We start from the raw sequence: 14,886 nt of genomic DNA, 5'->3' as shown, positions 1-14,886 counted from the left end.
CCCCTCCTGTTGTCTCTGCTAAGCTGCATGTTGGGTGGTGCTGCCTGTCTTCTAAAATGATTCTTGTTACAGAAAGTCATGTCTGTTGCTTGCTGCAGAAATTCCACTTGCATCCCCTAGAATTTTGGTCTTGTAACGTGTACAGGTTGACCTGCGGGTCTGCATCCCTCCCTCTTGTTTGAGGTGTCTGCAGTCATCTTTGCACGTGAATGCATTTCACGGGCTCTCCATTTGCCCTTACAAACCACAGTATGATGCAAGGATCAAATACACCACAGACCGCATTTCCTTCTGCAGTTCTGGGATGCTGGCAGGCCTGTGGGAGAGCGGTGTGTGCTGTGTGGAGGTACAAGCAGAGGAGGGGGCTACATGGGCAGGCTGCGAGGGGAGCACTGGATCAGCATTACATGGAAGGGCTGTCAGCTGAATTTTGCTTTAATGCCATAGAACATGATTTTAGCTGTCTTTTGTCCACAAAGACAAACATGAGCTTCTGTGGAAACTGCAGAAAGTGTGAAAAACGTTGCTTCCCAGTCTGTGTCTGGGTCATTCCCAGGACATATGGTGGTGCTGTTTCCCTTCTCTGATTTTTTTTTTTTTTTTTTTTTTTTTTTTTTTCACTTCAGGGATGTCCCGTTTTTGATATTTGTTAAGTTGCTGAATCCTTTACTTCTTCTGAAGTGTTGTAAGGCCATAACAGTTTTTTTTTTTTTTTCAACAGTTGTTGTGAGATGCCTTGATGTATATGTGGTATAAATGCTGGACCCCTTTTGACCCCATGGTCACCTTTGTCCTTCTCACTTGCATGTGGAGTCAAGCTGGTTTCCTTCATCATGCCTTGACGGTGGCAAAAACATGTCTGTTAGGTTCAGTCTTGCAATACTTTAGCATGTGTACACTCAGCAAGGAAACTATTGCAGGGCAGATGAGTTGCTTGGGACGGTTTGTCTGCCCACCTTTACATGTGCACATTGGAGCATTGTGTTTTGACATACTACATTCAGAACACTTCTGCACAAGGTTCTTCCAGTGTTCTTGGATGTTTTCTGAGAGCAGGAATGAAGACAAATTCCTGGTCCAGCTCTATATTTGCATTAGGGAATAGAATTAGGAAGGCCAATTCAGAAATTGTAATAAACTTATATGGGGTGCCACCTCTTTGTTGTGAGGAGACACTGTAGTCATTTGCACCAGCGCAGCTGATATTGTCTAGTTAATCCATATCTGTAGGGTCAAGTGGTAGGGAAGACAGAGTGGAAAACGCTTTTGACGTAAAACTTGAGCAGTTGCTTGGCTATTGCAAAAACTTTTTTGCTTAATGTTGCTGCTTCTAGAGGGAGACTGAGCAGCCTGTGCATGAGTTGGTCAGCATGTCTTTGGGAGTGAAGCATTTCAACAGCCATATGAGCATTGTCTTAGGACTTGCCTTTTCTCTAGGTCTCATCTTTGCTGGACCTAAAATCCTGGTCAAATACCCATACCCGTATGCTTCCCAGCAGCTGCTTAGGAGAAGCTTATGAGTGCATTGGTCCAGTAGATGTCTAGCATGCTGTTTACAGAAGTTGAAACAACTGAATACATCCTTCATGAGTAGGCAAGCTGTGTTTTATATCTGTTGAGGTTGTAGATGGGGACTTACTGTTGACAGTCATTGTCAACATACACTTTTCTGTAGTAGATGGAGCAGCTCCATCGTCAGTCCCAAGTGTGCCTTCTGCCAGACATTTGTTGTGGGCTCCCTGTCTGTGCTTATCATGCACTCGCTTTTGTTGCTAGTGCCAGTTGTTCAAGTTGAGCACACCAGAACATCTTTATCTTTCAGTGAAGAAATTCAGCCTAGTTCCTGTCTCTTTTCTCGTTCTCTTTTTTTTTTTTTTAACAGTTATCAGATGCTGCCTTTTGCACTTCTCCAGTCTCTTCCTTTCAGCTATCCAGATGACTCCCCAGAGTAACTGTGAATAACAGTAATTAGGAGCCCTCTGTGTTGTCAGTGCCCCCTTTATAAGCAAAGTCTATTATGTGAATGGCTGCACTTGAGGGTAAAGCCTTTATCCCCTTGCAAAGATCTGGCAGATTTCTTTAGCTTTTCCCCCTGTAACTGTTGGCACTGGATGGGGTCACAGTGTGTGAGTGGAGGATTGAAATAGAGGAGCTCTAAAGTCTCATTTCAGACTTGATCTTCCTGAGATGGTGAAAGTGGGAGCATTTTTGCCTTATTAGGTGAACAATAGATAGGATGGGTGAGCCTCTGATATCAGGATGGATTTGATGAGTGACTTGGCCTTGTTTTCCAGGCCTCTTGCTGTTAGAGAGGAGTTAGCAGGATGGTTGTCCTTCTGAAGTCTTGTGTGGTTTTGAGGGAAGTGGGGAGAGAGAGGGAGAGAGAATAGTCTTGAAACCAAAATCTGACCTACTTCTGCTCTTCTCCACAGCTGCCAAAAGCCTGCTGAACAAGAAATCAGATGGAGTGAAGGTAAGTTCTTGCTTTTCCATGTCACTATCTTTCCCATCACCTGAACAGAAGGCAGCTGCTTTCTGTGGTGCCCATCCCCTTCCAGGGTAAAATATGTCTGGTGGCTGGGATTGTTGTGTTCACTGTGTCATTATGAAGCCCTGGGTGGGATCTTAATGTTCCTTATGCACCTTATACATCACACAGCTAGCTAAGGGGACTATTGTACCAGCAAGATTTCTTTTTCCCCTTTCTCTGAAGTATGGAGAACTGGTCAATGCTGTGGATTAGAAAGACCAAGGACTTACTCAAGTGTGACAGATGCCTCTGACTATTCTGTTCTGTTCAGTGCAAAATGCTTCTGGTTATTGAAATTGCACAGAGAAATTGTCAGTGACTGATGATACCCAGCAGGCTCCATGGAAATATCTTTGTCTCCCTCCTTGGGCAGATGCTGAAAGTTGAGCTGGGAAGAGGGAAGGGGAAGGAGGAGCCTCCAGATGTTCATGTTTGGGTGGAACGGAAACAGTATTATGTTAAAGTTCGGTCCATGTCCCTGACGACCAGGCACTCTCCGGTTCCTTTCTGAGGGGAATTATTTTTTCCACCACTTCAATTTCACCCTTTGTGTGCATGGTCATCCTCTAGTTCTGGAGGTCAAATAGGCCATTCCCAAGGCTGTATGTTGTTGCAGGCAGTAACCCTTTACCATCTCGTACTGGAGCAGAGACAGTTATGGGCTAGAACACTGTCTTCCCCTAACTGTTCCAAAGGATAACTGTCCTCCACATGGGAAAGTAGGGTTTGTTTTATTTGCTTCCATCTCCATTTGAAGTCCAAACATTTCCACGGCTGTTAGGCAGAATAGTTCATCTCCTGGTTTTGCATTGTGGACAGTCTTCATTCTCCCCATGCTGGGGTGTTGACATGCACGTTGCAGGACCAGCACGCTTATTCTCTCCTGCTCACTTAGCTCTTTTCCCCATTTTAATGAGGCTCTGTTTTCAGAGGGCTCACAATACAAGCAGGCTGCTGGGAAAAGAAGTGTTTTCAGAGCAATTGTGTTCATTTTGAAGACTGCTGTAATAAAATCTGCATTCTTGCAGTTCTGTGTTCTGCCCTAATGACGCCCAAGTCTTTGGGGGTTTTTGACTGAAATGCTACGTGGAACTGCCGTTCTTGCCCTAGGATACTTATCTTTGAAATGTGCCTGCCAAAAGAGTGAGCTTTTGTGCCTTTGCACATGCCTGTGTATTGTACAGACGTGCATTGAGCACACGCACACTAACATAGCAAGTGTGTTTGAGTTGTCGCATCTGTTAATATGGAAGACATTATAGTAAAATCCCATTGGAAGAAGAGTGGATGATCCCAAATGTTATGAACTGAGAACTAGCAGATACATGCTTCAAAATCCCAACGTGGCAGGGGAGAAACAACTGGAAAGGCAGCAGATAACATGTCTACACAGTTCTTGTCATCTACCTAGAAAAAATTTACTTTCTTCTTAGGATTCTTGATTTCCAACAGGCACTCAGGAGTGCTACAACTTGGGTCAAAATCTTCCAGAAATGGACAGATGATGCACACACAGATTTTGAGGCACAGCTTCCTGGTCATGTAGCTACAAGGAGACCTGTATGTTAGAGACTTCCAGCTCCGTAGAAAGCTTGTGGTGTTTGGTTCATCGAGAACACTGTGTCTTCCTCTGTGAAAACAGTCAAGCCGGATTTGCTTTTCTAGGTGATTTGAAGTATTCTTCAACTCTTCACTGATATATGTAATTGAATACTTCTGATAAAATGGAAGGTAAATTAGAGGGCATAGCATTCTCTGTACATGGTGAATGGGGTTGCCCTCTGGGAACCTCTTCTACTTCTGCATGACACTGGAGAACTGCAGTCAAGAGTCTGCGTGCAACTTCTTTGCTCCTAAGTATTAGAGCAGTGTTGCTCTGCAGCATGAACCTGAGTGGTGTCCACAGGGGGCATCACATGCTTTCAACCTGGGCTGAGGGCCCTCAGAAGAATTGTTCAAGCTTCCCGTTTTCCCCAAGCAGCATCTATCTTCAGGTGTGGCCTTTGAGTCCTCATTTCTATAAGCTTTAAAACTCAGAAAAAGATTTTATATTTCTTCTTAAAGCTAGTGTGTTGAGTAACCCTCTTGCTCAATAATGCAGACTTTTAAAAGTACATGTCACTTCCCCCCAGTGCTAAGTTTGAACAGGATAGAGAGCAGGTAGCGCTCTGTGTGTTTGTAGTACACCCTTAACGCTTCGGTTGTAGGATTTCTCCTTCCTTATCCCTACTGTGTACGTGTACAGTGGTGCTTCCCATTAGTCATCCCATGGCAGCGTAGCCTTTTACCACTTCCATTTGCTTATTGGAGCAGTATTTGGCACACTTGACTGCTCTACAGCAGTCTCTGTGCTGGTTGATGGCCTCACCATTGTGACCAGCCTGCTTTTCTTGTGTTGCTCCTTATGCAGGAAACTTGTAGTTTTAGCTCTACTGATTTTTTTTTTTTTCATCCTAGATAGTTCTGACAAACAACTTGTGCCAGTGACTTGTTGATTTAAGAGCATCTGGTCTTGCATTACTTGTAGCAAACTATGATTTTCTGCCTATTGCAGTAGTGCAGAGCACAGCTACTGTGACTTGAACACCAAACAAATTTTCAGCTTTGTGGTATCCTTTTCAGTCCCACTTGCTATATACATAATTTTACACCAGATGTAGCTTTGGAACAAGCATTGCATGGCTGTATTTTTTACTGTAGTCTGCTGCTGACCGCATGCTGTGTGGTTAGTCTCTTTCTCATGTTCCCTCCAGATCTGAAGAGTCCTAGTTTGTTTGGTGGTGGGATTTTTTGTGTGTGTGTTTATTTTGGTTGGTTGGTTGTTTTTGGTTTGTTTTGTTTTGTTTTTTTTTTTTTGTTTGTTTGTTTGGTGTTTAATTTCCAAGAAGGTTTTAAAAAAAAAAAAAAAAATTCCTTATGGACACTTGAGAGAAAACATGTTTGAGTTTCTTCACTGGCTATATCTGGTCCAGGGTGACTGTGTTCCATGAGTGTGTTGCCACAAATATCCACACAGTAGATGAGAATGGAAAGAGTATGTCTTCAACAAATTGATGATTACACTAATGTAAAAATTAATGGCTTTAAGCCCATTGAGAAAAAGCGTCGCCAGTGTGTCTTAATTTACTTTCCGTTCAAGGTAACTTTCCCATCCTTTTTGCTGGTATTCAGAGCTACATATGCTGGAATTCTGCATTATTTGACAAATGCAGTAGGATTTTTTTATTGCATAGTATTAAGTAAGTTTGAGTGAGGCCTATACATATCTCTCATGCTTTATTCCCAAGAACTCCATGAATATGTGTGGTGGTGAATATCTGATGCAAGGTACAGCATGTTGTTGCTGATTTAGCATAATTGAGAGAGGAATGATACATTCATCACATGGGGTGTTATGCGCATCTAGTGCTACTTGTGTTGAGCTGTAAGAAAAAAAACACAATTTTTGTTTCTGTCGGAATTGGCTTTAATCCTTTGCTAAAGCAAGCCTAACACTAAAGCAATGGGGATGCATGCATTTGTCTTGCATCAGACCATTTTGGAAGTGGGGATGGGAAGCTTAAATCAGGAGGGGAGCACAGGAAGGAAACATTTTTTTTTTTTATTACGATATAGGTGTGTCCACACTGGGGTTATTTTGATAGATTTCCATGTGTATGACCCTTTCCAAAATCTATTTGAATCATTCCTGGTTTTCATTTTGTACTGCCGCTTCTATTTCAAGTACTAATTCTGCTAATTGGTAGATATTTCATCAGCTTGGCACTTGAGAACTTTTCCATTATCTTAAATAATGAATGATTTAAACTGCCTTGAATCTTAAATTGTCCCTGCTCACCAAACGGTTGGTAGTGCTGCACTCACTTTCTTCAGGCAGAATTTGGATCCAAGCTGATGAAGTAGCAGCAAGGAAGGCCCAGGTTTTATCCCCAAGGAGCATGCTTTTCTGCTTTCAAATCCAGAAAGCGAGGCTAGAAGATACGGGGTGATGAATTGCAGAGCCATGTAACATACCACGTGTCTTGTGGCCACCACTGTAGGTCCCAGGTATTTTTTTTAAGATTATAAATTTATGAGCTAAACTGTGCAGCTGCCATTTAAAAATTTACTTGAGATAGTTTCATGTCAAATCTACTTGCTTTCTTATTCCCCTTTCTGCCTGTAATCTGGATTTGCCTCCACTGCAAGCTGGGGGACGGGTTAAGGAATGGGCTGGTGCAGACACCTGGTTGAAGATTAAGGACACTTTATGCTCAGTGTCCTTTCTCTGACCTTGTCAGGGTCTGAGCTCCCTGTAGTTAGTGTTACAGTCCTACTGTTGATTTTTTTTTTTTTTTTTTTTTTTTTTTTTTGTCTCTGGGCAGCACTTCAAACCAGTCATTTTCCCTTTTTTCCCAAGGGGGAATTTCCCTTCCTACTGGTGTGAGAGGATGTGTGTGTTTCCAGTTCTAGCAGGGCCTGTCAGATCCATCTTTATAATCAGAATTCGTTAACGCATGAAGTGCTATTTTAGTGAAGTATGTAATTGTAAGTATTTTAAAATTAGTTCTTCTCTAAGCTCTTTGTCAGTTTCTTCTTCTTTTCTTTCTTTTTTTTTTTTCCTGGGCACTTTGGCTTGTGATATGGGGACAGAAAATGATATCAGTAATGTTTTTCAGGCCCAGCAGAACACTCCATGTACACAGTAACTTGTGGAGAATGCTGTGGGATGCAGGAGACTTTAACACTTCCAATGCTCTGCAAAATTTGTTGGTTTTCTACCTTGTCTGCTGCATGCACATTGTTTTCTTTCAGTAAAATCCAAACAGCATAGCTGAAAGCAGAACTCAGCTGAAAGAATAAAAATCCAGATTTTTGATGTGACAAGGTCAATGTTGTAAAATCTGCCTTTCATCTTACATAACGGCAAAAAGGCACCAAATACCATTTGTTCTGCTGTTTGTAAGGAATATTGTGGTAAGTGTACATTTTATGCCTGGTGGGTGCCAGCTTTCCCTGCCCTTCGACCAGGAAAGAGTATGTGGGGAAGGCAGGATGCTCTGTAAGCTGGCGTGGCTGCTGAGAAAGCAGTTTGTGAAAGTGTGCCTTAGACAGAGAAGGCACAGTAGCAAGGAGAACCAACAGGGAATCCTTAGAAAATCTGCAAGGGTCAAGTAACATCCATGCAGTGACCGACAGGAGTTAATGCTCCTATTTCTGCATCTGGACTTTTTATGATCTTAAAGCCATACTGTTTAAAGAGTGTTATGGTGAAGCTAAATGAAGAGAACCCAAGTTCACCTGAACATCACAGGTTTATGCTGAACTGTTTTATACAAGATGCTTGGGGAGCACTTCAGACAGATCTGTTTAGGTGCTGACATCCAGTAATACATTCTACCCACCTTTGATGCATTCACTTTTTTACTGCATTGTTGTAGTGCCAAGAGACTCCAACTGAGATCAAGGGTCCAGTGTGCTTAGCACTGTAGCGATGCCTAAGCAGAAAATCCTTGCCTCTTAGCTTACAATTTAAATAGGCAAGATGACAAAGGCCAAGAGAGATGATGGATTGACAAAGATGAAATGATTTCCTTATCATCACACAAAAGGACTAAAGCAGAAGTAGAAACAGGACCTCGGATCTGCTAGTTGAGGCTGCCTCTCACTGATCTGCTTTGAGTTCAATGTTGGGTTTTTTCCTGCCTTAAGTCCTGAAATGACTGTACTCTCTACAAGAATGAGTTGCAGCAAGCGTGGTATTTTAACGTAAATATACTGTCAGTATCAAACTGGGGGAGAACTGCATGCAGAAGATAGAAATGCAAAAAGCTGTTGTAAAAAGGTATTCGCGTTAAGTGTCCAGAACTGTGACTGGGACCTTGTTGGAATCACTGTACTTCCTATAGCATATTGGAATTATTTACACTTGCCATTTCTAGCATTGCTGTTATGCTGAAGGGACAGTGATTCTTCAGGTTGTCTTCTGTCACCTACTGACTTCTGTTTATTGCTGCCTAAGCAAGAGTATTCCTTAAGTTTCATTGTAGAGAATCCGCTCCTCTTTTGAGATGAACATTTGAATTTCACATAAATATAGAAATAGAGCTTTAACATTCATCCTTGGGTTTGGGAGGGAAAGCATTGTCCATATTGCTTTGGGAGACTTTAACAATTTTTTTCATTCCCTGGGACGTCTCTGCACTGCCAAGAAATACTTAAGAGATGTAGGTGTATTATGGAAGGGAAAGAGAACTCTCTCTCTAACTAAACTTCTGTTATCTTATTTACTTTGCTAAGTTGCAGTCAAGTTACAAGAAGAACAAAAGGGTTTGCTCGTTCAACTAATCACCTTGGGAAGGTGACATAGCTGGCTCTGATGCAGCTGTTACAGAGGGGATTGGGAGACTGATCTGGTTTTAGTAATTTCCTTGTGTGTGTTTTGACTTAAGTTTTGATGCTTTAGAATTTACTCCTAGTGCCTCATGTTGGCACTATCCAACCTGTCTTGAGTTGTAATAGTAGTTTCATGCTCTGATCTTAACACAGACCTCACTCCCCACCCTTTTCATGCTGCGTAGCTAGCTTTTCTTCCCCCTGTAATTATAGTAGCCGGTAATAATGTGCTTTCTGGGATTTCTACAATACATCATGCCATGTTAATAGACCAATGCTGTTTTAAATTTAGATTGTACTCTAATTAAATTCTAATCTGCAGAGGATTCTGTTTCCTCCTGTGTCAGTGTTACTTGTACCTCTAATATAGGAAGGTGATTGTTTTCTGTGTGGCTTGGTTGACTCTCCTTTCATATTGAACTTTTTGCCTGTTTCTTAGCGTTTTCTGCCCTTTTTCCTGTTTCTGTAACTCATTGGAAACCTATGTGAACTTCAGATGAGACTGTCTTCCTTAAAGAGAAGTTTCCCTGCAGTAGCCGTATAGCCTCTGCTGCAACTTATAGGCTACATTAAAAATAAAAAATTAAGTTTAGGAGCAGTTTCTCATCTGGTATGAATTTCCATTTCTCCCAGTTAAAAATTCCCTGTTGTGACTAGGTACAAGGATTCCTCTGGGTTGTTGGTAGTCTGAGTATTGTATTCATGCACTGGTAGTACATTCTATTTTAGATCTAGCTTAAGGAAAGGCCTGTGGAGAAGCTAAATTATCCTAAAAGAAGATGAGAGGAATCACCAGTTTGTAAATCAGGTAATGGCAAGTTCTGTGTTGTGCCTCCATGAAGTGGAAGATTGGTGAGCCAGATGCTGAACAGATCAGCATTCAGAGTCTGTTCGTACTGGAATTAAAGATCAGATGAGGCAGAAGCTTTGTTAGTTTGAGTCTGTTCGTGCAGTGGCGGTGTGATAAGGAATGTGGCTTTGGGTACAAGTTGAACACGGGCACTTTTGCTCTCAAGGACATGCCAGTTTGTATATGTGCTCTGATGTGAGGATAGCAGGGACAAAGGCAATATTCAGGCTGAAAGCTCTGAAGACTTACCAAGTGTACGAAATGGGGCTGTACAATTCCATGGCCTGTACTGAGTTCAAGGGCTGCTCCAGAGGAGTGCAGGAGTCCAGAACTACGTAGCTGAGCCCACACCATTGTGGCTTTTGGCTGGGATGTGCTGTCCTCTATGAGCTAGACTCTGTAGTACCCCCCCATGAGTAGTAAGCAGCAGAGAAATAGCCTAGATAGTACCAAAGGAAGGGCAGATGGAAAACGTATGTGGAGACAGCGGGGGAAGGGGTAGCGTTGTAATGCCGAAAGAGCTGCCAGGCTCAGCTTGGACAGGATGACACTAAGATTGTAGTGAAAGAGAGAGAAATGCATGCTGAGCCTTGTTTACTGGAGAGTGCAGTTTGGTGTGAAGGTGTCTTTGAAGATGCCTTTGAGCAAGAGTAGAGTCCAAGAAGGTAGTGTTGGGTAGTGTTTGAGCATTGCTCCCTGTTTGGTCTTCTCCCAGTATCAGAGTGCAAGTTGTTCTGGCTGTTGAGTACCTCCTTGCCTTTCCTCTATGTCTGAGCGTGGGTGCACCTTGCCTCTCCCATCAGCCCTATTTTCCATGTGAGGGAGCCTTTCTCCTCCCCACACTATGCACAGAAGTTCTCTCTTCTTTCTTAGCCCTTGGGGATGCCCCTCCCGTTGTGCCCTCCTCCCTACCCTCTGATTCTAGTTGCAAACAAATACACCTCTGCTTCCTCCAAATGTGAACGCTCGGGGGTTTTCTGCCTACCTCTTCAGTGTGGCTGGGGAAACTGCACGGTTTTCTGAGGTGGGAGAGCACATAGAGGCACCCCCTTCTATCCCCCATCTTGTGTCTATATATTCCTCTTCTCCTTTCCTTATATCAGTGTGTGGGGCACCTGTGTTCTGACCTCGATGTTTGAGTGGATGGGGGTCTTCAACCCTTCCCTTTCCTCTGGTGTGTAGTCATGTTCTTTAATGGTGACTTCTCTCAGCACCTTACCACATATCTGTGCATTTCTGCTGCTGCTTATACTTGCCCCTAGGGGAGCGTTATTGGCAGGGGGCCCTTGCTGGCACACTAATGTGTGAATAGTTTCTGTGCTTTTCTTCTCATCTCCTCTCTTCCCTTCTCTTTCCCTCTCTCAATGGTGTGTCCAGAAAAGGAAGTCGAGCTCCAGTGTGCATTTGATGGTGAGCACCTCCCGTAAGCTGCCTGCGATTCGTGCGTCCGCCATTCTCATGCCATGCACGCTCGGCTTGTGCTCATCACCCTACATAGCATGTCTGTGCAGGGGGGCGGTGGCGGGGGGGTCATTGTGCACTGAAAGGTCCATGTCCTCACTAAAAGGGCCCTGTGGTCGTCTGGCCTCCGGCCAGTCATACAGTTCCCATTTTGCTGGCAATGCAGTTTGACCTTGCCTGCTCTGAGGGTGAAACAAAAAAAGGCAGTGGTTCTCCTGGGCTCAGCAGAGCAGGTGCGTGCCTTGCCTGGACATGGGGCTTTGTCATTCTGTTGCAGAGGTGCCAAAAAGAGGAGCAGGTGCTTTGCCTGGTGTTGGTGCAGGCGTCCTTGGTGGGAGGCCTGCAGTGTAAACAAACTGGGAGTCGCTCCAAATGTGGCAGAGACTGAGGGGGTTCCACTGCTCAGATGAAATGTGTGGGCACAGCACCGCCGGGCAGCTTAGAGCTGCCGGTCCCTTCTTTTTTTAGCATACTTACTGAAAAGGTTTGTCAGAGCCTTTATAATCCAAAACTTCCTTTTGTCTTGATCTCGTTTATGTATCCCAGCATGACCAAATACCCAGTAACTGCCTCCCCTGTCCTATTCATTTCTTTTTTTCATCCATCCAGATGTTTGACATCCATAGAGTTTATCAGAAAAGTGGTCAAATCCACTCTCAAGGGAGCAAAGAGAAAATTGGCCAGTGCCATATTGTAAGGAGTCATACACAGCCCATTAGATGATGCCTTTGTCTCTGACACTGAGATATGAACAGTAACTAAGGTATAAAAATTAGTTATTGCAGTTTCGCTTTTACACAGAAAAAGAACAGAAGATATTTGTCCCCTATTGCAGGTAGGAGCAGGAATGTTATAGTACTGAGAAACCAGAGTAATTTGTTTCTACATTAGGATCTGGAAGATATTTCTCTGCTTCCTCCTTCAACAACAGCTTAAAACTATGTAAACACAAAAAAGTAATCCTGAAGTACTGCTTGGAAAATTTGATGTGAGGGGCTGACTTTTCGCCAGCCCTGCCTTTATGAACCTCCAGGACAGGAGTTCATTGTGCCTTTCTTGCCCTCGTTTTCTGCCCACTTGAATTCCCTCTGCATGTTGTTTTAAAGCAGCTGGGATATGTAAACCGTGTGTCAGCCTTGGGAAATATGGAAGCAGTGAAGGTGGCTAAATAACCAGAGACGGCCCATGTGGTGGTACTTATTTTCGTTTAGTTGGCTAGAAATGTGTGTCCCTAGCGATATGATCACTGGTCTGTTTTCTTTCTCTTGCACCCTCTGTGTTGTTTCTGCCTGTCTGTCTGTCTCTTGTCTAGCTCAGGAAGCGCTGCCAACTGCTGTGCCAAAACTAATCGTGTTACATAGATCTGAAGAAGGGCCTGGCACCTTTTTAGGTGAACTGGCCTCTTTTAACTTGAGCTGTATGGCTGTGAATTACCAAGGATCCTAGCCTGTCCAGCGACTGAGGTGTTGGCTGGCAGTAGGAGGGGAAGGAGGGGTGAGAGTTGGATGTGGTACCTGAGGGTCTGGGAAGGGCGGGCCAGTCTTCCAGGGAAGGGCAGTTGGTTAAGTGCCCACCAGACACGGGCATGTGCGAGAAGCTCAGTTTGTCAGATACCTCCATCTGCGAAAGAGCTGTGAAAAACGTGTAGGTTAAGTCTTCTGACTCTTACTTCCTTGGGACTCTGTCCTGGAGTAAAATGCTATGTGGTTCTGGACTAGCAAACACGATACTAGGTTGTCTTCAGCCCGCTGGCTGGGGAAGAGTATGATGGATGGATGACCTGGGTGTTCTGTGCAGCCTGGAGGGTAGGCTGTGTGCTTTAGGTGCGTGTGGGTTTGCACTTTGTAAGGTGACGTCCCACACCTAATAAGCTGCTGTCAACCTTGTTTCAGAACAGTGGCTTCCTGGATGTTTTGGGTTTTTTTTCCCATTTGACCTCAGTTATAAAGCCTTCCAAAAAATCAGAGGTATTTTTGTATAGCTTCTTTCATGCTAACTTTATCTTCTTATCCCAGTGGAATAAGAAAAATGGGCTGTGCCCTTCTCACTGGAAGAGTTTGGAAGATAAATCTCTGCATTAGGATCAATGTTTCTGAAGAAGTACGGGAACCTCAGTGCTGTGTGAAGGGGTGGACCCAGGTGTTGCCAGAGGTTTCATTGTGTTTATGCCATAAAACAGCTTGGGATTCATTTTTTTCAGGTTGATCTGCTCCTCTCTTAACATCCACAGCAGTCTGTCATCTCTACCATCAGGCTGGAAATACGTGCAGGAAGCAAAGCTTTTGGAAGGCCAAAGTCTTAGGACAGTACAGGGATGTAGTCAGTAAACAGTACTTTTTGAAATGTTTTTCCTTTCTTAGCTTTGGGGATCCGTGTGTCATATGCTCTTTTTTTTTTTCCCATGGACTTTTAAAGAATTCATTCCTACCTCTCTCTTCCTCCCTTCTCCACCTGCCCTATCTTGTTCTTCTGTTTCTCCTCTCTCCTCTCCAAAAGGGATAGCTAAGCCAAGGCATGCTGCTTGTGAAGAAAAACTGAAGCGTTAGTAGGTGTGCGTGAAGTCACAGACAGATCCTATGAGGTTGAGGTTGGCATAACTAAACCTCTGGCAGATGTTTTCCAGCTCAGCATTTGACTTCTGCATTCTTTGTGGTGGTTACTGGGTGATGAGGGCCTGATGTTTTGCAGTATGAGTTTGCAGTCCCCAGGAACGGTGGGATGGAGAGCGGCTGCAATGAGGTCACACTGCTGTGAGCTCCTATCCAGTACCCCTTATCTGTAAACCAAGGAGTTTGTGTGAGGCTCCTGTAGTGCTGATTTTAACATTGTGGTGGGTGTCTGGCGGCAGGAGAGCTGTATACCTGGTGTGGGAGTTACATGGCAGTGTAACTGTGGGCCTAACTCTCCAACAACTGACTGGATTTGTGGGCTAGGAACTATATACTAGTGGGCACAGGCTTGTCTTCCACAAGTGTAGACTTTACTCATTCCAAGCATGACTGATGTACGTGACTCAGTGGGATGTTTCTTTGCAGCAAGCTGGTGACTGCCTCACTGTTGTGCTGTGTGAATGCAGAAAATGGAGATTTTATTCTTCTACCACAGCTACAAGAGAGACTGAAGAGGGGAAAGATGAAAAACTACTGGGCACCATGCGGAGGACTTGCTACTTGAGGAACTACATGACCTTTTCCTTACATCTCACCCCCATCCCTTTCCATATTTTGGTCCTGAAGTCTCCCTGTTCAGGTCACAGCAGGGACACAACACGCCATACCTCCCCTTTTATCTACCGTTTCTAGGGCTGACCATGCTTTTTCTTGCATCAGTAGATTCCCTGGGACCCTCAGCATCATCACGTATCTAGGACTGCTCCTGCACACTCTGGGACTCCTCAGACACAACTCCCATTTGACTTCCAGTTTGAGACTGCACCCTGACTATTGTGTGTCTCTCACTTCTGTAGTCTCTTTCTTTTGGGACTCCTGCCATCTCTTATTCTTCTTCACCAAATACTTTTGTTGGTGCTTATTGCAGGATTCTCCTCATCCCTTTGGGCTGCTGCCTTTTTCCCTTCTGTTTTCCTTCCTTATAGCTCTAGCAGTCCATGCACATTTGGGTTTTGGTACATCCCTTACAACATCTGTTGCCTCTGAGGGAAGGATGATGT

At 43.9% G+C, this 14,886-nt stretch overlaps 1 protein-coding gene across 5 annotated transcripts in view; it reads left to right on the top strand.

Annotated features, from left to right (window-relative positions):
- Positions 1-14,886, top strand: part of CAMK2G (calcium/calmodulin dependent protein kinase II gamma) — a 125,645-nt gene that overhangs the window by 94,296 nt on the left and 16,463 nt on the right. For 3 of the 5 annotated variants that reach the window (XM_082486116.1, XM_082486114.1, XM_082486118.1), the window contains exons 13-14: positions 2,433-2,473; positions 11,133-11,165. In XM_082486116.1, coding sequence (XP_082342242.1) covers positions 2,433-2,473; positions 11,133-11,165 — 74 coding nt within the window. The remainder of the gene's footprint in view (positions 1-2,432; positions 2,474-11,132; positions 11,166-14,886) is intronic. The other 2 variants (XM_082486117.1, XM_082486115.1) reach the window with 1 other exon arrangement.

The sequence above is a fragment of the Vanellus vanellus genome (assembly GCF_965231255.1).
Source record: "Vanellus vanellus genome assembly, chromosome: 7".
In the NCBI taxonomy this organism is placed as follows: domain Eukaryota; kingdom Metazoa; phylum Chordata; class Aves; order Charadriiformes; family Charadriidae; genus Vanellus; species Vanellus vanellus.
Note: the sequence above shows the minus strand (reverse complement) of the source record. Positions and strands in the feature narration are given on the sequence as shown.